This window comes from Mus pahari, chromosome 9 (genome assembly GCF_900095145.1).
Source record: "Mus pahari chromosome 9, PAHARI_EIJ_v1.1, whole genome shotgun sequence".
NCBI classification, from domain to species: Eukaryota; Metazoa; Chordata; class Mammalia; order Rodentia; family Muridae; genus Mus; species Mus pahari.
The window spans coordinates 11,335,489-11,361,641 of record NC_034598.1 but is presented as its reverse complement, the minus strand read 5'-3'; the positions used below and the strand labels follow the sequence as shown (position 1 = coordinate 11,361,641).

General features: G+C 45.4%; 1 protein-coding gene across 1 annotated transcript in view; it reads right to left on the bottom strand.

The window, feature by feature from the left end:
• Prep (prolyl endopeptidase) overlaps positions 1-26,153 on the bottom strand; it is a 91,802-nt gene that overhangs the window by 35,161 nt on the left and 30,488 nt on the right. Inside the window, exons 6-9 of the mRNA XM_021204308.2 lie at positions 24,931-25,052; positions 14,190-14,295; positions 9,488-9,679; positions 4,371-4,568 (exon numbers count right to left, since the gene is read on the bottom strand). Coding sequence (XP_021059967.1) covers positions 4,371-4,568; positions 9,488-9,679; positions 14,190-14,295; positions 24,931-25,052 — 618 coding nt within the window. The remainder of the gene's footprint in view (positions 1-4,370; positions 4,569-9,487; positions 9,680-14,189; positions 14,296-24,930; positions 25,053-26,153) is intronic.

The following is a 26,153-nucleotide window of genomic DNA, read 5'->3' as shown; positions in this document are numbered from 1 at the left end:
CTCTTGACTAGTCCCTTTGGGGTTTCTGCTACCTGACTCTCACCTAACCATGGACACACATGTAGGCAGTAGTCAGGAACCAAAGGTGAGCCATCACAAGACTTTTCAGAATCAATGTTCAACTCTGTCCCAGTGATTGTGCACAATGCAAATATATATATATATATATATATATATATATATATATATATATATATATATATACACACACACATGTTATTATATATATATATTTATATATGGAATTCCAGTTTATGTTCAACTCTGTCCCAGTCATTGTGCACAATGCAAAATTTTATATATATATATATATATATATATATATATATATATATATATATATATATATATATATGAAATTCCAGTGTGTGTGTGTGTGTGTGTGTGTATATATATATATATATATATATTCCAGTTTATGTAATCATTAATAAAAGTTCTACTTCCTGGAATTAGTGCATCTCTTTTAATATTTAAGCCAAAGAAACAAGACAGAGTAGTGCCATGTTGAGAAATGGTACCTCACGTACTTTGAGTAGACATTGTCAAGTGTAAGGAAAACTGATCCTGGGACCTCAGTGCTTGCTGGGAAACCAGAAGTCAAATAGGAGTCCCACAGGACTGAGAGAAGCAGACTGATCATGGGTTAGAACGGCAGCTCTCTTTCCCCTCAGCCCTCCCCAACCCCCAATGTAGGCATTTCCCTAGCAACGTGAGAGCCAACACTCAGTACCTGTATATAACTGCATGAGAGTTAATGAGGGATTTTGTTGTTAGTTTGCTGGGGTGTGGGGTGTGTGTCTCAGCTCTTTTCTGAAGGGAAATGGGGAGCAGTGGTCTGGGGAACGGGGGAGAAGAGGCTGCTGCTGGAATATACTGTATGAGAGAAGAAAAAATAAAAAATAAGATGCAATAAAGAGCAGGCCTGAGGCATGTGATCACTGGATTCGTCTTGATGTCGACACAAATAAGGAAGGGTTTAGGAGTGAGAATTAAAAGCTCAGTGAACTCAGGCAAGTCACCAAGGAACTGGAATTAAATTCCTTAATGAAAGACAAAGGAGAGGAGACAGTCTACATTCCTGTTTGTACACAAAAGCTGAGGCACAATTCTAACACAGAATGAAGTACACAACAGAGGCTGGTGGCCATTAGAAAGAGCGTCCCGTCTGTACCTCCCTCCATTCTCTCTAAGGGCCCACAAACGTTTCCACGAGGGAGGTGGGGGATCAGCTTGATGGTTTCAATGACAAATGCATTTTATCAATATTCTCTATGCATAGCCATCTGGGATAGCCCAGGTTAGCCCACTGCACACTCTTACCACTATAATATGAATCACTGTAACCTCCTGATACATCATGTCCCACCTGATTTAGATCACACAGGGACAGGGAAAGTGTGCTGGAAGAAAGCATTCTGAATCACAAACGGCAGAAGGCTGTCTAGGGAATGAAGTGAAGATTTAAAGTAGAAACTGATTACAGAAGTTCCTTAAGGTCAAAAGGCACTTCTGGCCTTAAAATGTTCCCTGATGGAAACACTCTCACAGGCAAGGAGACCAGGGGCTGTGGGCGGAGAGGGGAGAAGGAGTTAGAGAAGCGAGTGCTCTGGGAAGAAGGGCCGGGGGATCTGTAACACTGCCCACATGGAGAGAAGGCAATGGGGTTCTGAAGCTCTGGCAGGGCAGGACTTAAGGAGGGGTGGGGGCAGGGGCGGGGGGGGGGGGGGGACGACACCCAAAGCACCCAAGCCAAGACGCTTAAAGGTTTCTCTTCCAAACCACATGTGAAAGGCTTTCTCCTCTCCGCCTCCCAGCACCAGGCCTGGAATATGCGGCCTTGTTCAAGTCTGGCTGAAGCTAATTATTGCGTCCTGTTCTAGACTGGCCTGGCTGCCAGCGTCTTCCCAAATGCGACCCGAAGTGCACAAGTCACAAATGGGCTGGACTCCAGATGTGTCCTGACCAAGTACCTCCATCGGATACGAAGTCAGCTGGTGTCCTTGCTGGATGTACCCTGCTCGCAGTGGGAAGCTGGGGCTCTGCTTATCCTCTGCCTGTGCTACTGACACGTGCAGACAGGCACGGGCAGGACATGTTTGAGCAACGGGACTGTGTCTGGAAGTGTGTATCCACAGGCAGTCCCTGCTTTCCTCAGAACGCAACTATGCGTTCTCTGATGGCTGCTTTGTACCTGGCTTTAGAAGGCCTGAGTCTGGACTCTCCACTCTCTGGTTTCAGGTATCAGCATTAAGAGAGAAGGGAAGGATGGGGAGAATAAACGAGAGGAGACAGGGAGACAGACAAAGCATGGCAGCACTCGGGAGGTAGAGGCAGGCGGATTTCTGAGTTCAAGGCCAGCCTGGTCTACAGAGTGAGTTCCAGGACAGCCAGGCATACACAGAGAAACCCTGTCTTGAACCCACCCCCCAACATCCCCCCCAAAAGGCATGGCAGTAACGAATGAAAGTTTCCTGGGAAGCAGCTGGCGGCCCGTGACTAGGAACACTTCTTTCCAACTGTCAGAGTCAGAGCCTCAGACACAGGCAGTATCTCACCGCTTGGCACAGAACCATCACTTCCCACAAGGACAGTGAGCCCTTTGCCCCAGATAATGATGAGCCTGTTCCTGAAATAAATGGTCACATGGGGTTGCTGGAGAAGTTACGGGCCTTTAGGGACCCTGGCTTTTATTAAGAGCCGATGAGTCACCCCAAGTTGTGTTCTTGTGCCCATCATTCATTTAAAGATATGACATGTTTAGAGTAAATGCCTAGAGCCAGTGAGACCTTGAGAATGACATTAGGGATGGATGCCTCCCTATTCTCACTGGCTACTGCTGAGCTCTGGGCTCCGGGGACAGGCGGGGCACCTGATGTCCTCTTTGCTGGCTCCTGACTTCTGGCTCTGAGCAACTTCCTCTCTGGCTTTTTCTACCTCCTCTTAGTTCCCTGAAAGGCAGTTGGGGAGGTGCCCTTATGCACCCCAGACCTACCCACAATATCACTCTCCAGGTTCTAACAGCCCTGTCAGCAGCCTGTCACGGCAGTAAGGTAAGATGTCATATGGACCCAGAGGCTCAAACAGAACTGCATCCAGATGAGACATAACTGCCATCTGAAGTGGATGGTCACCTACAAACCGACGACCGAGCAGACTCCTGGGCTAAAACACAGCATACAGGTGGCTATGATGCTACACAATGGAGGAGAATCTCCATACAAACAGAGGACTATGACCAGCTTTGCAGCAAGCATACAAGGATATTATTATATTTTAGGAAAAGTTAACTCATGTCAGCAAATGTAAAATATCATCCGAGAAATATTTTCCTTCTTCAATAGATCCAGGATAACACACTTTTTGTTGTTGTTATGAGGGTGAGACTACAATTTATCTAGGAGGCATTCTGTACGCTGGGTGTGGGTGTTCCTGGTTTGCTATTGCTACCCGCACTTCCTTCGAATCTTTGTACAGACCAAGGCCAGGACTAAGACTAACTATGGTGGTTTGCATAACAATGACGCCCTTAGGCCATAGAAAGTGGCGCAGTCAAGAGGCGCAGGCGTGCTGGAGTAGGTGTGGCTTTGCTGGAGGAAATGCGTAACTAGGAAGTGGGCTCGGAGGTCTCAAGCCAGTTTACTTCCTGGGCCTGCAAATCGGATGTAGAACTCTTTGTTCCTTCTCCCACATGGTGTCTGCCTGCAGGCCGCCATGTTTCCTGCCATGCAGATATTGGACTAAACCCCTGAACTGTAAGCCGGCCCCAATGAAATGTTTTCCTTTATAAACGTTCTTGTGGTATTGATGCATCTCTTCACAGCAACAAAAACCTAACTAAGACATTTGGGGCCGGTGAGATGGCTCAGTGGGTAAGAGCACTGACTACTCTTCTGAAGGTCCTGAGTTCAAATCCCAGCAACCACATGGTAGCTCATGACCATCTGTAATGAGATCTGATGCATCTGAAGTCAGCTACAGTGTACTTATTTATATTAATAAATAAATCTTTGGGCCTGAGCAAGCAGGGTTGACCAGAGCGAGCAGAGGCCCTGAAAATTCAATTCCCAACAACCACATGAAGGCACACAACCATCTGTACAGCTACAGTGTATTCACATATATAAAATTAATAAATAAAACTTAAAATATTAAAAAAGGCTGTTACATTTGTTGGCACTGAGAACAAGGGCTGCTCCCACCCCCTGGGCAGAAGAGTTAGTGACAATAGTTTATTTCCCTGTGTTGTGAATAACGGCTTTTCCCTAAGGAATTCTGTCTAGAGTATAGCCTGTGTTGGGTACAAACAGAACATCACACTGCGATTTCCCAGAAGAAACTCCACGTCAGCACCAGGAAGGACCCCTCACCTGGAGATAGGAAGGACGTGAACTGGTAGAAGATCTCAGCGTCCTTCTTGCGCCCACTGTACCCCACCACGCTGCCCACATCCAGGGGGAAGGTCTTGAGGTGAGCACCAGTCGTCAGGTCGTGAAGCTGCAGAATGTTCTTCACGTCGTGGAGGTAGCACAAGACCAGGAAGTTGGATCTGACACAAGCCACCCATTCTGAAATGACAGGGAGAGAAAAATCAGAGCACGCATCCCTCGTTTAGAATGAAGAGTGGCTCTAAAGCCCCACTGTGCATGAGGTCATGACTCGTGGAAAGTTGTTTTATGATGTTTTTATCGTGTATCTCATCTTCAGCGCAGTTCTTTAAGAAATGACGGCAGCTGCTATGTCCAGGAAATAAAGTAGCCTCCACATTGGTGATATTCAGTGATGAGTACACAACCTTTAGGTACTCATTACAGTACAACAACCACAGAGTTCAGTCTTGAGAACTGCAAGTTATATAAAACAATTTTTTTTATAGCGTTTTAGGTAGCAGTCATGGTGGCCCCTGGATGCATGAGTTCTGCAGATTGGACACTAAACACGTGGGCTCCAAATATCCCTGCTGTTCTGAGTTGCAGCAGTGTGTTCTAAAGGTCCTTGAGTTGAAGGCTTGGTCCTCAGCCCACGGAGCCAGTGAGAGATGGACTGTGAGAACTTTTCAAAATGGAAGGAAGTTGGTTAGATGGAACTGGGTCCTGGGAGATGAGAGGCCTCCAGCCCTCCTCCCACTTTCTCTTGTTTTATTTCTGACTGTCCTGAGGTAAGTCACGATGCCGACTATGGCTCACCATGCGCCCAGAAGCAACAGAGCAAATCACCCATGGATTGGCACCTCTAATACTGTGAGTAGAATAAACCTTTCCTTTTTTAAAGAAGTCGATTAGCTCAGGCATTTTGTCACAAAGTAATAGGAAGTACATGCCTATTTGGAATTTGATATCATGCTATGGGGATATAGAGAGGGGGGAAAAACAAAACCAAATCATAATCCAGGTACACAAGAGGACTGATCATTTCATAAAAGCCCTTGGTGAATCATCTTGGAGAGACAAGTAGAGGAATGAGATCACTTCCGCAGACACCTGTGAGCACATAATGGGAAAATGCGGATGTAGGTGCTGGTGGCTGAGGATCCAGTGCAGATGAGAGTCTTAAGTACAGGGGTGTGGAAAAGGGCTGGGGAGGATTTCCAGGAGACAAGCTGTTAGAGTGTGTAGAGGTTTGATTTTTTCATACGTACTGTAATGATAAATACTGACCCCCCAAGGCCTGGTTGCTCCCAAGAACGAGAGAATTGAACATATAATGTGACCTCACTTGCTAATTTACAACTATCAGTTAAATAAAGATATTAACAGCCAATAGCTGGGCAGAAGTCAAGGCGAGGTTAAGGTTCTGTGGTTTGGGGTCTGATGAGACCATGAGGGAGGAAAGGAAGGTGGAAAGAGGAGAAGAAGCCATGTGGTAACAATCTAAAAATCATGGTCATGAAGGCTGGCCTGTTGGTGTTAAGAGCAGCTCAGACGGAGCACAGCAAGTAATAACTTGGGGTTATTGATAGAAAAATAGATTCTGGGCTGGAGAGATGGCTCAGCAGGTTAAGAGCACTGACGACTCTTCCAGAGGTCCTGAGTTCAAATCCCATCAACCACATGGTGGCTCGCAACCATCTACAATGGGATGCCCTCTTCTAGTGAAAAAAAAAAAAAAAAACAGCTACAGTGTATTCACATATAATAAATAAATATATTTTTTTTAAAAAAGGAAAATAGATTCTAATAGCATAGAGAGTACATACCTGCCCAGCTCTAGTGCCGATTAAGGCTTATTATAAATTTAAAGGTTTTATGTAGTTTATTCAGGAACTGAATGAGCAAAGGTGAGGTACAAGCCCTGATAGAGATTAAATATTTTTATAAGAATGGGAGGTGATTCAAGAAATGAAGGGCACAGTGAAGAGAGAGGGAAGGACCCAGCAATGCAAGTGCCAATCAGGAGGGACAGAAAGGAATCCTGTAAAGATGAAGAGATTCATTTTGAAGACTCAGAAAAATTGCTATTTGGTTTTGGAAGACAGTGATGCTGGTGGTGGTCCGGCCTTTGGGCATTTGGTGAGTTGGGGGCTGGGAGAGCTTAGTTAGCCACTGCTGAGGAGGCAGTAGAATGGACAGCAGTATAGATGGATGCTTCTGACATCCCGTATGTCAGACAGGTAAATGCAAAACAGAGGGAGTCTGCGGAAAGCTGGAAGTAAGAACAAACGCCGTTATATATGCCAGGAGGAACACTAGACATGAAGCCCGGCAGGAAAGTACAGCTACAGCTCACAGACCGCCAGGACTTGATGTGACAGGGTGTCCTAGCTTAGTTTCAGCTGCTGTGGTAAACACCGTGACTGAAACCACCTTAGAAAGGAAAGGTTTTCCTTGGCTTGCAGGTTACATACTGTATGTCACTGCAGGAATCCGGGTTTCCTGTCTATAAGCCTTTCTTATATAGAGAGCCCAGACGAGCTAGACACAGACAGCATCACCATAGTGGGCTGGACAAGAAAATGTCCCATTGGCATGCCCACGTGCTATGAGGACAGCATGAGCGGACCAGGAAGGAGGAACTAGAATGTCAGACACAGAAGCCAGCCTGAAGCAGGGATAGGCCTTCAGGAGGGAGGGATGAAACGGCAGCACAGCGAGCCATGCATCAGACATATTGAAAGGACAAGCTTTTCTGGGGTTTCATGTTGGGGTTCTTGACATTGCTTATTTTTATGACCCAAGAAGCAACTGGAAACTCACACTCAGAAAGTGACTATCCATAAGAGCATCAAGACATTGGCCGCTGTGAGGATCACAGGGCTCCCATCCTGGGTAGCTTTGATTACCACACAAACTTTTCCTTAAGCAAAGATACTAAGAATTTATAATATCCGCAAGTCACTCACTTAGGAGTGGCTTGGCCAGCAAGATATCTCAGGTGTTCATGGGACTCACTGTTCTAAAGAGAGAAGGAAGCATGGGGTGGACACGGAGTAAATTCCAGCTGTCAGGGAATAATCAAACTGTGTTAACCATGAGTACACCCAAATTATAGACTGGACCAAGTGAGTAAGAAAAGGACAGGAGACTCGTGGAGTATCTGGAGATGCTCTTTGAGTCACCTCTAGATTGTAGGCACAATAGGCATTCTATCTGACAGTGTACCTCAACAGTGCATTCTGCACTGATGGTGTACAGCAACCTTTGCTTCTTTTGAGAGATGAGTGTAACAATACTGAAGGCCTCCCTTCCCAGCCTAAAGAGGTACAGCTTTTCAGAAGGAAACTGGTACCCTCAACTGCCAGCTGTTAATTTGGATTATATATAAATGACATAGGATGTCACTTATGGTAGAATTCATAGCCTCCCCATTACTTTAAATGCTAGAAGATAATTCAGATGGCTGGGAAACATTGACAGTGTCCATGAAGGCTCCTTCTACAAAAATGACCACTCCAACCTAAGCTGTGCCTAAAATCACCAGGGTACCGACGTGAAGACGTAGGCTTCCACGGTATCCTTCAGACACACCAAGACGCGTCAAGACTATAGAGTAGGGCGGAGCGTGGCACCTCGGCAGTGCTCCTGGCTGTACCCACCTAATGGGGACAGTTCTGCCTCAGTGGCCCTCAAAGAGACTCTGAAAGGTTCTCGGTCTGAGGATGTTCAAGGAAATCAAATGCCCCAGGACCTGCTCTACAACTTAGGAGCAAGAGTAGACAGCTTTGAGGAAGACAGGACTGGTGCTCTGTAAGTCTTCCCACTGTGAAGAGCAAAATGATTCTCTTTTACCCACTGAAGCCTGGGGTAGACAAAGCGCCCCTCTGACCACAGCTGAAGACATGTCCGCACTGTGGCAGGGATCTGGGAGGCAGGGCCAGCTGCAAACTTAGTGCAAAAGCCTGTGCTAAGCTGGGTCCTGAAGTTGTGGATTTTGCGAGGAAGAGCAGGTGGGGTTGTCATGAGGCTTATCTGCTGCTGGTATGAGGGTGGAAGGTAGGGATATTAATACAAGGTGTTGGCGGGGTACAGTCAAATGCCCAGGGCTGGGGAGAAGACGAAGTAAACTCAAACCACAGAAACTGTAGAAAAGAGACACAGTGGGAAATGCCCATGGGACCCTGTGACCCTGAGATTAGCTCTCTGATGCTCACAGTATCAGACATAAATCAATGCAAAGCACAGTGGACAGGGAGAAGGAGTTTCTAGAGGTCCTGATGTGAACCCGGATCTACATGGCGAAGTGCATGTGCCTTAGTGCACTGAAGAACACACTGCAGGAGTGCCTTTTAGAGAACACACTGCAGGAATGCCTTAGTGCACTGGAGAACACACTGCAGGAGTGCCTTAGTGCACTGGAGAACACACTGCAGGAGTGCCTTAGTGCACTGGAGAGTACACTGCAGCAGTGCCTTATGAACTGGAGAACACACCGCAGGAGTGCCTTATGCACTGGAGAACACACTGCAGGAGTGCCTTAGTGCACTGGAGAACACACTGCAGGAGTGCTTTCTCTGAGAAGCTGCTAATCTGCAGCCTGGGTGCAATTCTCCACTGAATATGATACATTTCTAAATGGCCTGAGACTTCCTCACTGAACTTATCACAGAAACTCACTTCCAGCGAGCAAACTCTTCTCTGGACAGAAGGGCTGACTGAATTCCTCTTTTTGTGTAAAAACCTAGCAAAAGACTAGTGAGTCTTCTAGATAAATTCAGTTTTCATACAGTCATTTATAAGTCAGCATATTATTTTTGATGAGTAAGTGCCTATGGCAGCTTTCAGTTAAAAACAGGGGTAATCTATTCTCTTTTCTCACAAGATAGCTGGAAGTCCACCCTCACATCTACAACAGGTAAAAATGAAGAGGGAAGGTGATAGAAAAGTTTAAAGCTAAGAGCGGTTACTCCTTTTAATTAGACAGCATGCACTGTTTAAGCATGGCCATCCTAATAATCACAGGCCACAGGCTCTGTACAGGGTCAGCAAACCGTGAAGGACCGGCGACCTTTCGGTGTCCTCACAAGCAGTTTCCAAGCAGCTGCCTGCCTTACCTAAGACATCTTTCTCATGCTCCGGAACGAGCACTTTCCACTTAGACTCATCCGGGTCCGTGAAGTCGATATTGATCAGCCGATAATTGGGAGAATTGCGGTTCGTCTTGAATGTGAACACCGTGCCCTCATTGGTTACGTAGTCGTATTCTCCTTCAAAGTTGTCTATCAGTTTGACCCACTTCAGGATTCCTGGGAAGAAAGAAAGCATTTCTATCATCTCTGATACTGGAAGAAATGATGTAGGTTTCCACATAGGGAGGTGAGAGGGTCTTTTCTTTCTACAAAGTTCACAGCATAGATGGTACTAGGAGCTCAGCGCACAAGAAAGAGAGAGGGCTAATTGTGGGTAGGTGCCAAGGAGCCATTGAAAATCCCAGTGCTAAAGGGAGACTGGAGGATTTCATCTGCCCTACCATTCCACACACCTGCTAAATCCTCTTCTACCTGATCAAGTCTCATATTAAAGCCTGTCTTTCCACCTTTCCTGCCGACCCGCAATGCCCCCACTCCAATCTGGTCTTCAGCAGCAGCCCTCAACCAGGGGCAACAGACTCCAATTCCAAGCAGCCTTTGGAAGGTCTACAGCATGTTTTGGTTGCCCCGACTTAGGAGGTGAGGCGTGCTACTGGCATCTAGTGGCAGAGGTCAGAGATGCTACAAAACTGGCAAAGCAGCAGCCCGCTCAAGTCAGTAGCCCGCTCAAGCTCAGAAGCCCTGGCCTATAGCATTAGCTGTCTGCCTGGTTTTCCCATGACCTTTCTTGGTATACTCTATTCCAGGCAGCACAATGTCTTAACACACTAACCCGGTCCACGATGGTGCCTTTGAACCTTCCAGCGCCTTTCCCATTACACTCCAAGTTAAGTTCCCACACCATAAAACAGTCCTTTCTCACCTTCACACATTCAAAATCTGCCTCCTCTGCTGAGGTGCTCAGCAAGCCACAGGCGGTGTCCTCTACCTGGCCCACTCTCCAGTGGCCAGCCACTTCTACCAGGCTCACACTCCATGTTTTTCTCAAACTAGAGCTGTGTGCTTACGGGTTTACTTGCTACTTCATAACATAGCTTGCAGGTATTTTAAAGATACAAATAAAGGCCGTACTGATGGAGTTACAGCACTCTCCAGTCCTTTATTCCTAAGATCTGGTGTAGAGTGGTCACCAATAAAATTGTTAACAGCATTTGCTGCCATTCTGTAAATGGCTCTCTGTTGAGCTCCTTTAATGAGTAGAAGCTCCCATGACGACATCTACATCATGACGTGCCTGACACATAGGCTCAGTGACTGTCTTGGAAAATGTATACATGAAAGAACTCTATGACGATGAATTCTCTAAATACCTCCTGCCTTCAATGTCACAGGACACTTCTATTTTAATCTGGACAATTCGTTCCTACTCCCGTCTTCTCTAAGTACCTGACACTCACGCCATAATTGCACCTGGAGTATCTTTGCATAACGTGTTGCTGACTTACATATCAGGGAAAGACCTCTTCCAACACCGTGGACAGACAGACATCCCAGCTCTCTCCCACTGGTCAGCTGTGTGACTGTGGATGACCTCTTTACCCTCTGTTTAGCCTTATTTCCTCAACCATCAACTAAGAATCATAGGAAACTCGAAAACTATTTATAAAGGGACTGTTGGTATCTACCCCATAATCAAAATTCAGTGAAACTTTTTTTTTTTTTTTTTTTTTTGGTTTTTCAAGACAGGGTTTCTCTGTGTAACCCTGGCTGTCCTGGAACTCACTTTGTAGACCAGGCTGGCCTTGAACTCAGATATCTGCCTGCCTCTGCCTCCCCAGTGCTGGGATTAAAGGTATGCGCCACCATGCCCGGCTAGTGAAACTATTTTTAAAAAATAATTTAAGACAAATAAAACTAGCAGTAAAAATAAAAATCTAATACATAAATAAAGTAAAAATAATAATAAAAAAGGCTCTCCTTTTTTTTTGCTAGTGATAACCAGTCAGAGAACCAAGTGAGAGGGACATCATTTATAGTGGAGGCAACCTTAATAAAACACTTAGGGATGTACCTAGCAGGAAATGTGGGGTCTAATCAAAGACGAGTTAAAAAAACAAACAAAACAAAACAAAAAACCCTCAAGATTTTTTTCTAAGGAAACATGACAGCGCCAGGTATGAAAAATCAGTCCTTCAGAGAGAACGATGCTGTTGGGAATGGGTAAATGTAACGCAGTAAGGGTTGCAGGGAATGCGACGTCACTCTGAGACTCATCTGGGGAAACGGTATGGGAAGCAAAGCAGCAGGCCTCACAGGCGATGCCCAGTGTGTCTCTGTGCACCCTTTCTACCTTCCTCAGCATGCTTCTTTAAATAGCTGTAATCATGACTGACTCACAGAAATGCTCTAACACTGTCCCATGTGATTACTTTTGAACCTAAACTGAGTGGCCCCGCGGGGCAACCCCAACCACTCTGTTTGTTCCTGCTATCCTCAAATGTAAGGCTAGTGAAGTAGTTAAATATGGAGAGATGGCTCAGCAGAAAAGAGCACTGGCCTTTTACCAGAGAACTCCAGTTTAATTCCCAGCAACCACATGGTGGCTCACATCTGTCCATAACTCCGGTTCTAGGCATCCAGCATCCTCTGCTGCCACAGACACACAGACACACACAGACACACACAGACACACACACACACACACACAGAGAGAGAGAGAGAGAGAGAGAGAGAGAGAGGTGTCTCAAAATGAATAAATAAATAAAATGAAGAAGACTGACAGGCCCTGCACTACCTGGGAACTGGCAGCCGTCTCCGCAGCACGCTCACTGGTGAGGTTTGCCTCTGGAAGTCTGATGGTAACAATGACCCTCTTTCCGTGACCTCCACACTGACTAGCTCAGTAACCTCATGACAACTGTAAACTTAGGACAGTGTCATAAGACCCATTATGTGGGGACCCATGAACTTTAAGGTTAGTGACCTGGCCAGCCTGTTTCTAGTTAATCAAACACACTAACTCAGGAGTTTCTGTCAGGGTATTGTGTAGATATGGTTAAAGTAAAGCACAGGATATTGATCTGGACAATAGAGGAGCCTCGCTCAACAACTGAAAAGTCAAAAGCTTGGAGGTGAGGCTTCCCAGGAGAAGAAGAAATTCCACTTAGGAAAACAGGATCAGCCTGCGTGTTCCTCTTGACAACCAGACCCACAGAGCTCACACTTGCTGGAATGGTGAGCTCACATCCACATAAGCTAACTCCCCTGCAATAGGCTTCTCCTGTATATTCACTCTCTTCCCCAACTCCTCTGTGTCTCTCCTGCACATCCACAAGCATCCACCTGGCAAAGGGGACGCTGCTCCCTGCAAAGGGGACGCTGCTCCCTGCAAAGGGGACGCTGCTCTCTGCAGGAAGGTGGAGCTAGCACTCAGTGTGCAAGCATGTGCATGGAACTTCCTTACCTATTGGAAGTTAAGCAATTTGTGTGTTTTAATATGTTAGCTTGCATCCTTTTGTAGCATAAGTCTACTTAATAATTTAAAGATTTGATGAAGTTATAAACAGAAGATGCAAACATCTTTTGAGAAGCAACACTATATAATTGGGAATTTTAATAAGCTCAAATCCTTTCTACCACCTACAAAGCATGAGTTCAAGCTCAAGGACAGCAACAATGTTTCATTCGTGGCCAACCTAAAGTTGGTTGGGCTATACAGAGGCTCAGAGAAGGAGACTTGGAGAATACCTGTCAAAGAAGGTGAACAGTGGTGGCTGTAGCTTTAAATAAAATAAATGGCTTTAGTAAATATATGTATAGCACTAGAATAAATTACTGACCATCCTGCTACACGCCTAAATATACTCTGTGATTGCAGAATGACAGCACGCGCTTGCTCCTTGTTCAGAAGATTAAATAATGCAGTGCCCAATCAAAAGGAAATATATCTTTGTATCAGAATGTTAGGTTCTATTAATGAGGCGACTAAATTATAAATATAAATTGTATATTTTGAAGGCCCAAGTGAAGTCTCTATTGTACACTAACTAGTTCGTTAGGCATCCTCATCTGGATGTCAGCTTATGTGACAGATTTTCAGAGCTGGTCAAACTTCAACATAGTAAACGTATGGACTGAAAAGCTTTAGTGTCTGACGGTAGTACAGCAGGCCACCTTTCAACTGGCCATCAGCCCAAGCTGGCCTCAGACTTACAGATCCACCTGCCTTTGCCCACACAGTGCTGGGGTTAAAGGTCTATACCTTTAAGGGGCCAGTTCTGCTCTGTCTATGGTGACAGACAAGACTTCAGAGAGCAAAACCAGACTACTCCTGTGTACTCGGCTCAGGAAGGGTCATCATACGATTACCGGTTAATCTGGTAAACACCCACTTTTATATTAACCCTCTGCCTCTGATGGTTTGCATCCTAACAACTAACTCAACAGCTACAGACCAGTACTCCAACTTCTCCCTGACACACGAGATCTTACCACAAACAAGAGCGAAGCGCTTACGCCTAACCTACAGCGAAAATTCAACATTAAGAGCCAGCTTCATCTCCTTGTCTTTATCTACACGGTATAGCACAAGAAGAAAAATCTGTATGAACTCAGCTGACGTGGTAGAAAGGAAGATGGTTTCTTGAGTGGCAACTAGAAGATTGAAACACCACCTTTTGATGGGGTGGTATCCTGGGATAATTACATAGGTCTGAAAATGACTTACCGGTGATACCATTGGATTCTTGCTGGAGGTCACAGTACCACAGTCGGTTTACTGGATCACATCCCTCCCAGATTGATAACAAGACGTACCGACCATCGTCGGATAGCTACAAAGAGGCAAAAATAGCACATAAGCCCAAGTCCCAGACCTGTTCTCGTAGCCAATTGTTAGATATGCATTAATTACTATTTTCATCACTGTGACCACCTAGCTGAAAGAAGTACCTTGAAGAAGAAAGGATTAATTTGCATTTATGGTTTAAGTCAACCATGACAAGGAAGGCTCGGCAGCACGAGCTTGATCACATCTGGGTAGACAAGTAGGAAGCCAGGCTGGGCTATAAACCTCAAGGCCCACCCCACAGTAACAAACTTCCTCCAGCTAGGCCACACCCACTCAAGGGACCTCTCAAAACAGTGCCTCCAGCAGGGGACCAAACGTCCAAGAGGCTTGGGTGGACATTTTATTTCCAACTAAGGGAAAAAGGAAACTTCAAGTGCCTTTACTCCAAACTCAGGATCTCTGAGAATGAAGTTACTCTAATAAAGAAAGTACGTAGTTGTAGATCTACATCCCATCTTGCTGTTGGTGTGTGTGAACTCTGCTCAGGCAGACAAAAATCGGAAAGCAGGAGCCTAGACTGTAGGTTACCCTAGGTCATCATTAGGTGCTGGGCTTGCCAGAAGCGCTGTCACAGTGCTCAGCCTAAGATGGGGACCCCAGCCTAGGTGAGGAACAAAGCAGGCTGAGGCCGAAGCTGGGGTTCTCTGACTCCTAGGTGGAGGACTTGGGAATGAAGGGAGCACAGAGGGGCCTCTGCGGGAGAATTAGGTGTACTGCAGACGAAGGCTGTCTCCATGCTCCCCAAGATAGTTCTTGACGAGAGAGCGAAGTCCATGCTTGTCCATAATGTTTATTCACTGTTCATAGTGGGAAATGATGCACACAATTTCCTCAGGGTGGACCAGAGATTAAATACCTTTTACAGGAAGGAATGTCCAGGAAGAGAAGCTCATTGGCTAAACCCCCAAGGCCCATCTATACACCTCATCATTAACATGGAGAACTGTGTGTCCTGTGCTACATGACCACTGGTCACACTGTTATGTGGGGAGTTGTGGTCACGGGTTCCAGGCCAGGAATCTGGTTGGGAGTAGGGAAACTCCTACCATCCTCCGATGGGTGCCAGGGTTTCTAAACCCACTCAGCCTTACCAAGTTTCCTGACATGGTCCACTGCTCACACATAGGTATTTAAGAATTATCAGTATCCGGATGTGATCACTTCTATTCACATTTCTCACCTATTTTCTAAGGATGTGTAGTTTGATATTTTTAAAACACTAACACATTTAACCTCTAGGTCTGCCTGTGGGTTACCTGCATTTAGAGTTATGGTTCTAAACCAGCAAGGGTCAGCAGATGGATGCAGAGACGAAGTCCAGGGCCACATTTGCGCATGTCTGCTGAGTGGCGCTTCATACATTTCCTTAGTCAATTCTACCACAAGGTCTCAGAGTAAAAAGCCTTGACCTCTGGGAAATTCAAGTATGAAAGAGCATAGCCAGCGGTAATAAAAAAAAAAAATCATGATAAAAATCTAAAGTAAAGATAAGTGTTACTGTAAGACCTGGTGAGAGCGGTACCAACCTACATGTATCCTCCCACAGTTCATTTTCACGTAATATCTTTTTGATTACTAGCTTTCATTGATCTATATAAATGTAATCTATAAATTCACCTGCTGGATGCTATGCATACAATCTAGGGATGCCACACAACTGAGACTTCTTCCTACTATTAAATATTTAGATTGTTTCGGTTTCCTTCACACTATAAACAATTCTTTAGGAAAAACTTAAACATATCTGTAAGCTAAAGTACTTCCCAGGTTGTACACCTAAAATGGAAGTAATCAGTCACTGGATATGTACATACTCAACCTTATTAGGCAGGTGTAGTAACTTATGTCATTACCTGGCTGCAGTGTATGAGATTCGGTATCTCTGCAGTCTTATGATTGTAAACTTTATGTCAATTTGGCTGAGCTGCAGTGTCTAGATATCTGGTTAAGCATTAATCAAGATGCTTCTGTAGTAATGTCTCTTAAATGAGTGGGCACACACACACACACACACACACGAATACATGCAGACAGACACACGAATGCATGCAGACACATACACACAAACACATGAATGCACGCATGCACACACACACACACACACACACACACACACACAAAATGTTGACTCTTGTTCTGTATAGGAGCCCTGCTACACTTTCCAACTGTGAGCCTTTTATTTGGTCATTCCATAGACATATTCTAAGTATCTATATGTGCAAACTCATGTATATGTTTTATTTATGTATATTAATGATGTGTTAGTAAACTCACAGGAAATGTCACACCTGACGAAGGAGACATCCACACGTAAGCATGGAACTATGCCACATATTACACACCAACAAATGCCACAAATAACAGGAAGAAATCTTAGCAAAGGGACAGGACATGTGGTGAAGGTCTATAGTTTTAAAAATAGCACCGGGGTAGGCCCCATGGGAGGCCCCTTGGCACAGCTCACTGGCAACGCGGCAGAGCTGTCATTTCATTTGGCATTGTGTGTGCGTGCGTGTGTGCACGTGTGTGTGTTTAATCTGGAGGCTGCTGGTATTTTCTTGTTTCTTTCACTTATTTGTAAGTAGATTACTACAGACTTGGCTTTAATGATGGTCTTGGATTTGCTGTGCTCCTTGGATCGGTGGGTTTGTGAATTTTAACAAAAGTAACTTTTTTTTTTTTTGCATTTCCCCTCATTTACATTTTAACAATACCCTCATCTCTATCCTGGCATTTCAAACAATGAGCTTCACTTGGTCCTGTCTAACATTTTCCATAATTTTTAAAATCTTTGCTAACTCATTTGCCATTTCTGAATCTATTCCTATGATTAAGGATTTTCCTGGCTCTAGGTCACATTATTGTGCTTCATCGACCATGTGGTGACTTCTGAATTGGACTCTGTGACTTGGAACATCGTCAGGACTTTTTCTCTCTAATCTGCCTATAAAATGTTTTGAATCAATTAATTTTCTGGCAAACCAGCTGGCCCTATTCCCACTTGGTCTCCAGCTTTGCTGGCTCAGGTCTGCAGCCTGACTGCACAAGCCCTCGCTCTCTAGGGACCACTGATTCCCTAGGTGCTGATAAGGCTTTGTGACTTTTGTCCTAACACTGTCACCAAGCCTTGTCAAGCCTTTCGTGGTTTATAGCTCCTGGGTGTTGAGCTCAGCCTGAATTAGGGAGCCCCATTCAATGCACATGCATCCCTGTGACTCTTCCTGGGAAGTCCCCACTGCCACACAAGTTCTAGTTGCTTCAGTCTCTCTGGATCTTCAGTTTGGTGAGAATAAAATGCTCCAAGTTCTTATCCTTGCGCTGGGATCCCTAAGGCACCTCAAAGCACAAGGCTGAGGCGACTGTAGGAATAACCGCTCGTGTGTCACTCCAACTCTCTGTTAAAGGAAATTCTGCAGCTGCTGCTTCAGCTCTTCTGTGCCGTGCAGGGCAGGAGCTGAGGCCAGTATAGTCCGGTGTGGCCAGTGAAGAATACCCTACTGTCTAGTGAGCCCACTGAAAGGAAATGAGACCTAATTTGGTTTTCAATATCCAATCTGAAATTCTGCAGGGTTTTGTTTTAAAGATTTATTTATTTATTTATTTTACTGTATATGAGTACACTATTGCTGTCTTCAGACACACCAGAAGAGGGCATCGGATCCCATTACAGGTGGTTATAAGCCACTATATGGTTGCTGGGAATTGAACACGACCTCTGGAAGAGCAGTCAGTGCTCTTAACTTCGAGCCATCCCTCCAGCCTGAGTCTGCAGTTTTCTTAAACCACTGCTATCAAGTCTTTCCAGTGTTCTATTCTTGCTTTTCCCTCTTCTCTGTTCTTGTTCTGGAGGGCAAATGTGAGGTTTCCAGGCCAAATATATGTTCTATCAATCAGTTTCAGTCCCAGACCTGTGTGTATGTGAGCACATGCATGTTGTGTGTCTGTGTATATGTGTGTATACTTATACATACACAAACACATACACATATACATACATATAATACACACACATATATATATACATGTACACATGTGTATGTGTGTGTGTGTATATATATATATATATATATATATATATATATATATATATATGACAGACAGAATCTCATATGTAGCTCAGGCTGGCCTTGAACTCACTATGCTACCACAGATGGCCTTCAGTTCCTTCCTGGTCCTTCTGGCTCCACTTACTAAGTGCTAGGATTACAGGTATGTACAACTACACTTCAAAGTCAATTTCTTTATGACCCTTTCTTTTTCACTTCCCACTGATCAGAGTCACACATTTCATTTCTTTTCCACTTTTAATAAAGAAAGCTAACAAACTAATGCTCATCATTTTAGTCCCACCTTTTTAGACAGACCTATATTAAAAGTATCAGTAATCACAATTATAGTTTTATTAGATATTATGCAAAGCAGTCTCTTTAACATTAATTAGTTCAGGCTTTTGTTCTCTTATCCTTTGAAAACAGACAGAAACTGTGCAGCTGCTTAGAGCCAGGCCACATCAATCACAAGTGACAGGACTTCAGCTGCAGCGGCTCAGTCAATGGAAAAACAGAACAGCAACGTTTGCGCAAGAGCACCAGACCCTGGCAAGCAGCTGCTTCTGGAGCATCCCAAGAGCATCCCAGCACCACCAGACCAGCACCTCCTGCCTAACATCCCAAGAGCATCCCAGCACCACCAGACCAGCACCTCCAGCCTAACATCCCAAGAGCATCCCAGCACCACCAGACCAGCACTTCCAGCCTAACATCCCAAGAGCATCCCAGCACCTCCAGCCTAACATCCCAAGAGCATCCCAGCACCAAGGCTAACATCCCCAGCAGGTCACAGTCAGTCTAAGGCAGAGGTCCCAGGGTACACTGCTGTCACAATGACAGTTAAGACAGGCGTCCTGCTCTTGGTGATCATCACAGAGTCACGTAACTTGCTTAACTGGAAGCATCTTTGTATTTTCAATGTTCAAGCTGTCAATCTCAAAACTATGTATACATTATTTTCCCCTGAATGTACAGATTAGAAAAAAATACCTTTCTCCACTAAAAATTAATTAGGAACAATAGTTGCTTAGCTTCTTAGACTACTTTAAGGTTACTTTAAAGATGACTTTTAGAGATCACTGGGAAGACAAACATTCTGCTAATAAGGTCTTTCTGACTCTAACATATAGGGTGACTTTCTTACAAGCCAGAGTGGGAGGGCGTGGTGGAAGTCAAGAAGCAAACAGGAGAGTCAGGGTCTGGACTTTGATGGACAGCCTATGTCCTCCTCTACAAAGTATTGCTGTTTTAAGCAGGATGATAGTAGCTATAGTAACCTCGCTTTCTGGAAGCAACCTGACTAAAAACACTGTGTGCAAAAGAGAAGCAGTAATACTAACCTGACCAATCACAAAATATGTAATTCTTAAGTTTTCAGTTTTCACACCTTTTATCTTATAAGATTTTAAGTCTCGCAAACTTCCTTAAAGTCATAGTCACTTTTGTCCTTGATAAAACATTAACGCAAGCAAAAGCCCAAGAATGACTATAAATGAGACAGTTATGTTCTGATACTAGATCTACCTACCTTCTTCACAGTATTGGTAGGAATCAAAGCTGAAAGTCACCATTCTTACTACTATAAAGTTTAATATGTCACTATTCTGAGAGCAGTATTCCATGGTGCCCTCTGGCCTACATTTAGAGTGCTGATTTAACCCAAGTAGAAAATAACTAAGGGAGGAAGAAAGCTAACATCTCCGGCTAGCACCTCCGGCTTGCTTTGCTCCCAGCTACTTGGAAATACTACCAATAAAATGGAGACTGAGTCGTGTGCTGTCTCACCCCTGGAGTGAGCTACCACAGCAAGGTTCACAAACAAAACCTTTCTGAAAATAAAGCATATTCATTTGCCCAGAGTAGATGAGGGCACTCAGGTGTCACCAACGGTGGCTGATTTCAGTAGGATCACCCAGCTTCTATTTTCTCTACCAAAGACATACCACAAACATAGCTACTCAGTGGATCGTAGCTAAGGACGAGTTTACTCAACCAAGATTATTGAGGGGTTACCCAGTGGCTGCCACTGAACTTAGTTCTAAATTACACAGAAAACCAGGACAGGGCTTTGAGAGTTAACACTAAGATGTTTAAGACAGATGGACACAAACAGGAATAATCAGTGTTATTAACTGAACATGATGTATGATGGTTAGAGAGAAGCAACGAATGGTTAAAGCTTTGAAAAATGTAGATCCCAGAATGCTTTGGGAAAATATGTCCACGATTCCTAAGGAGGAGTCAAACTTCTAAAGTCGGTTGCTTAAGACTTCCCATCCTTACAACTGGTTGTGCTAGTGTAGGTATGGGGTCCCATGACCAGGGAAATACCCAGGCTATACGCAATGCACCCACTCTCAGCATACGTCTCAGGACGGACAGATGCCACCCTCTAGGATAAAACACTCTTCTCTTTCTGTGCTGGATGCTGGAGCAGAGAACTAACTGTGTGAGTAAATGGTGTAGAGTTAGCAGTGACACCTGAGACTGGAGGCTAACAGAGGCAGGGAAACGGGCTTTAAGAGCCTGGAGAGTTCACCATGTTCCTCTGAGGCAACCTTTACCAGATTTATTGGACTCCTTTCATAACGGCTTTGAATCATAAGAGCATCACTTTGAGACTGAGTCTGTTCCCAACACTCCATTAAGGAAAACTTCCAAATGCCAAACTCCATGCACATGGCTGAGTTTTCAGATAGGTTTCATGGGTGGCAGAAGAGGCAGTGTCAGGCATACAAGCAGCCACGCATACAAGTGTGTACGACTAACCTACATATTGGTAATAGGCAGTCATGTGTCAGACTAGCCAGCATTCTCAGATAGTACTATAATACAGCCAAGCAAAACAGGTATCTATCCAAACACTATTTGATATGCTGACCTACCGGTAAGTTAGAATCAGATACAACAGAACATCCTGAGCAAAAACCAAAGCAAACCAAACCAAACCACAGCGAAACAAAAACAAAAACAAAGAAAATAACCCCGCTCAAACTAATCCGGCCCTTGACAAGGGCTGGCATTTATATCTCTAACCCATCTAGTCTTCCTCTCCTGGGACCCAAGCTTGGTCAGTCAAGAATCCCATCTGTTTTCCTTCCTCCCTTTCTGAGGGATACATGAATCAGGAGGAAGGTAGTCAGCTAGCCCTCCAACAGCAACATAGGCTGATCCTCTCCAGTTTAAAAAACCCAAAACCAGAGCTGGCAATCAGCCAGCCTGGCAAGATACGCCACGGGTGCAAACAGTAGCAAGAACGCTATGGGGTAACCATTTCTGACTGGATTTGAGGTCATCTCCTCAGGAGGAAATGTGTACCTGAGATGATAAAGAACCCCAGGTTGGGGAACTCACGGGACCCACACAGGAACCTACAATGGTTACTTTGGTAAATGGACAATACCAAACTGATCTCCGAACCCCTATCTGTAAACCGCAGATGCGAGCAGTGCTCCAACCTCACAGTTTTTATTTGTTTTTGTGCAGTAGACGGTAGCTAATGCAAAAGGTCACACTTGATCCAAGTCCAAAGTGTAAGTTCAGTGGAGTGCTCAGCCACTGCCGCCCCAAGGCTCAGGAGAGCAGGTGGAGAGAGGAGATGCTGGAGTTGGCAGAGGACTGGACCTTAAAACAGTGCCTTTTGAACATAACAGGAACGCTGCAGCCGTGAGCTCTCAGGGGCACAGGAGAGAGCCGCCACGCCTGCCTGAGACACGGCAGACAGACAACTGACAGCTTCTGAGGGTGGGAAGGTCTATCTCCCTCAGGGGGATCCCCTAGAAGGTTGACCACACTCTGGGGGATGGTGGGTGCCACGTCCATGAGTATATGGGTAGCACAAGTCTGAATCAGAGAGCTATCTAAAACAAAAAACTACAAAAAAGAGGCCACGCAGTTGGGGGGGGGAGTAGAAAAGGTAGAGGAAGATATGGGAGCCATTAACAGGTAAATATGACCAAAATATATTGCATGTAATGCATACAATTCTCAAAATTAATTTTAAAGATGTATTTTATTCAAACTTTTTTCTTTCAATATTTTGATCATATTCTCTCCCCTCCCCCATCTGCTCCCATATCCTTCCCCCCCATGTCACCAATCAACAGCTTCATGCCCCCCCACACACACACACAGAAAAGAGAGAGTAATGGAGGCAGAAAGACTGTAGGAGCCGGAGATGGTGAGTGATAGAACATATGAACTCACACACTGTGACTGGACACAGGTGACATCAGACACAAACAACATTAACACAAACAGGGGGAAGTCGGCAAAAATCCCACCAAGAGGCTATCTGCAACTGATACTTTCTGGGCAAGGGAGAACCAGCTCTCTCCTTTGGGGCATCCATCATTAGGTGCCTTGAATACTGTTCGACTGCTGTGAAGAGACGCTATGATCAAGGCAACTTACAAAAGGAGCATTTAACTGTCCGCTTGCCTACAGTTTCATACGGTGAGTCCCTAACCATCATGGCAGGGAGAATGGAGGCGGGCGGGCAGGCGGGCGGGCAGACACTAGAGCAGTAGCTGAGAGCTTACATCAGAGCCACAAGTACAGCAGAGAGGCTACAACTGGACCTGATGTGGGCTTTTGAAACCTCAAAGCCCTCCCCCAGTGACACACCTCCTCCAACACGGCCACACCTCCTCATCCTTCCCAAACAGTTTCACTAGCTGGGGGCCAAACATTTAAGTATATGAGCCCACAGTGACCTCGAGACCAGCACACTGTGTATTCTAACCAAACTCCAGGGCAAGCTGCATGCCAGCACAAAACAGACTCCATGTTTTGTGTGTGTGTGTGTGTGTGTGTGTGTGTGTGTGAATTTCTCACGTGAATCTATGGGTAACATCTATAATTATATATACAAGTATGTATTTTTAAATTACTAGTGATTGCAAGCTAATGTATGAAAATATCTTATGGCTTTATGTAATACATATTAAGATTTAAGATTTAAAAAATACCAAAAAGCTTCAAGAATAAGGTGTGACAGAGTTAAGTCCCCAGTGTAGGGCGCAGCTAGCTAAGTCCTTCTCACAGTGAGGATTTCCACAATCTTTAGCGCCCCCTGCTGGGAAGTTTGAGTTCTTGAAAATTTTTGTTTTAAGTTTTTGGTTCAAAAATGACTTCAACATCAACATTTTTTTTGGTGGGGGTGGCCCGTCTAACCTAGAACACGGCAATCCCTCCCCTCCACCCTGACCTTTCACCCATACTAAGCAGCTGACATCTTTCTGTGACAGCTGCCCTGTGCTTAGACCCCAAAGGCCCAAGACAAAATTTCCCCAGGCACTGCAGTGTGGTATGGACAGGATGGACAGGGAGGGACTGTGAACGGGAGGTGGCCTGAGGGCCTTGGAAGGCAGGTGAGGGGGCAGCCTGAGGGATGAAATGGTCCCCAGATGTGACTCCCTCTGGACCAGGAGGCACGGGAAAGATCCCTGCTGGAAGGTATGGAGGTGTGAACCTCACAAAAATACCCCAAGGCTTGTCAGGGAGGATGCACTGATTAGCAGGAACAACAGTCAAGAGGCCCTGAGAACTAAGGGCGCCTTGCTACAGAAGGAAGGCGCAGGGAAGCACACCACAGCCGAGCAGCCAGGACAAACCAAGCCAGCAAATGGCTCTGGATGAGCCACGCCCTCCCCTTTCTCTAGTCCCTCCCTTCACGTTACTGAGAGGGAAGGAGTGCAACCCTCCAGACCTCAGCCGACACCCAAATGGGCCAGGACACCCAAATGGGCCAGGATGGGGAAAGCCACGGCAAGGAAACCGCTGACCTAGAACAATGTAAAAGTACTACACGCGAAGACGCAGAGACGAGACGCTGTTACTGTTCTTGTATCCCTCCACCCAGACTCACAAATAACAATTTAAAATTTAAAACGTTCCTTTCCTGCCCAGGTCCTACTAGCTTTTCAGAAAAGGGGGTGTCTCAGCTCTCGCTAACAGGTCTCTGGAGGATTCTTACCCACAGTGGGATGTTACATCCCAACCTCCATAAAAAACACCCAGCAAGTTCCCCTCTGTCAACCACATTCCTGCGCACACAGACAGAAGCATGGGGTCCTCCTACTGGGGGATCACCCATGTTCTTCACAGCTGACTCTCAAGAGGCAGAATACAACACCGCCAACCGATTTCAAGAGCTCAGCACTTCGGTAATTATTGTTAAAAACCCGCCCCAACCCGTGTATGAATCCTTATACAGTGGGAAAATGTCTAAAAGATGCCTGGTGAGAAAACACGGCGTGGATGCGGAAGCAGCACAGACAGACTTGGTCTCCTTCTCACCTGAGGGCAGCGGGGAACATTCTAGAAGACCACAAAGTTGATCTCTGGGGCGTTCATGTTTTCATTATGTCATCATAACCATAAGCAGGTTTTGAAATTAACAGTTAAACGATTTACCATCTTCATTCTTAATGATCCATTTGAATAGCAATATTTTAAAATTTTAAAATATTTTAAACTTTCATTCTAGTGCTTCTACGACCACCCCCCATTAGAAATCTTTACACACGTATCCATGAGACTTGTCTTTGAGGGCAAGTATACGGTACCTCTGCTCCTCCCATCCATTTAGGCTCCTCGGGGAACTCAGCACACAAAATATCTTCTGACTGATCGGTCCCCAGGACGTGGTAGCAGAGCTTCTGGTGGAGATTGGTGGCTGTCTCTGTGCCTGAAGAACAGAACAGACCTGCTGAGACGCAGCTGGCGGCCTGAAGGAAGCCTAACTCCATCACACGACGCTAAGAGCACTCAAATGTTAAGGATATGGGTTGCAGGACGCAAAGAGAAGAGACACAAAGTAAAGTGTGTTCCTGAACACCAGCCAGCAAACAAGGAGTGGAATTAAGCTGCCATTAGCAGCCTACAAAGTGAAAAAAATTCACTGTAAACCTAACAAAGTATTACAAGGTCTATAAGGACAATTATAAGCATCCCAAAGAAATGAAATAACTAAAAATGGAGATACCCCATGCCCATGGAAGGAAGGCTCGGTGCTACCAGTGCGTTAGCTCCTCTCAACATGATCCTTCGCCACAACGCCAGGGTCCCCGTATCTTAATCTGTGGGTAGGGACTGTCCTGATGGCGTGTGTTTGTTTTTGTTTTGTTTTTGTTTTGTCAATCTGACACAATCTAGAGTTATCTGGGGAAAGGGACCTCAACTGTATAAATCTGATGACGGCATTTTCCCGATTGCTGACTGATGTGGGAGGAACAAGCCTACTGTGTGGTGCTACCCCTGGGTAGGATGTGGTCCTGGGTACATAAGAAAGCAAACTGAACATGCCACGAGGAGCAAACTAGTAAGCAGCCTTCCTCCATGGCCTCTGCCTCAGCTTCTGCCTTGAGAACCGCCCTGACTTCCCTCAGCGATGGAGTGGGACCTGATGTGTAAGACGAAGTAAACCCTTTCCTCCCCAGACGCTTCTGTTCAGTCGTTTATCACAGCAATGGAAAAAAAGATACTCAGAGCAACAAACAACGCTGACGTGAAGAACAAGCTGGATCCTGTCTAACTTCTGTTCCCAGCAGGGATGGCGGTGTCCACCTGTCACCTGGGCACTGAGGAGCCGAGGCAATGGCAGCCAACCTAAAGCGTAGGCAGCTCTACACGGCAAGGCTTTGTTTTAAAATAAAAGTTAAAGCTACAGGAGGGGGTGGGAAACAGGGGGTAGTGGGGTACCCTAGTACAAACAGAAAAGAGCATTAAATGGGGAAAAAGGGGTTAGTTGGAGGGGAGGAAAGGACGGAGTGGGGGGTAGTGGTGGGGG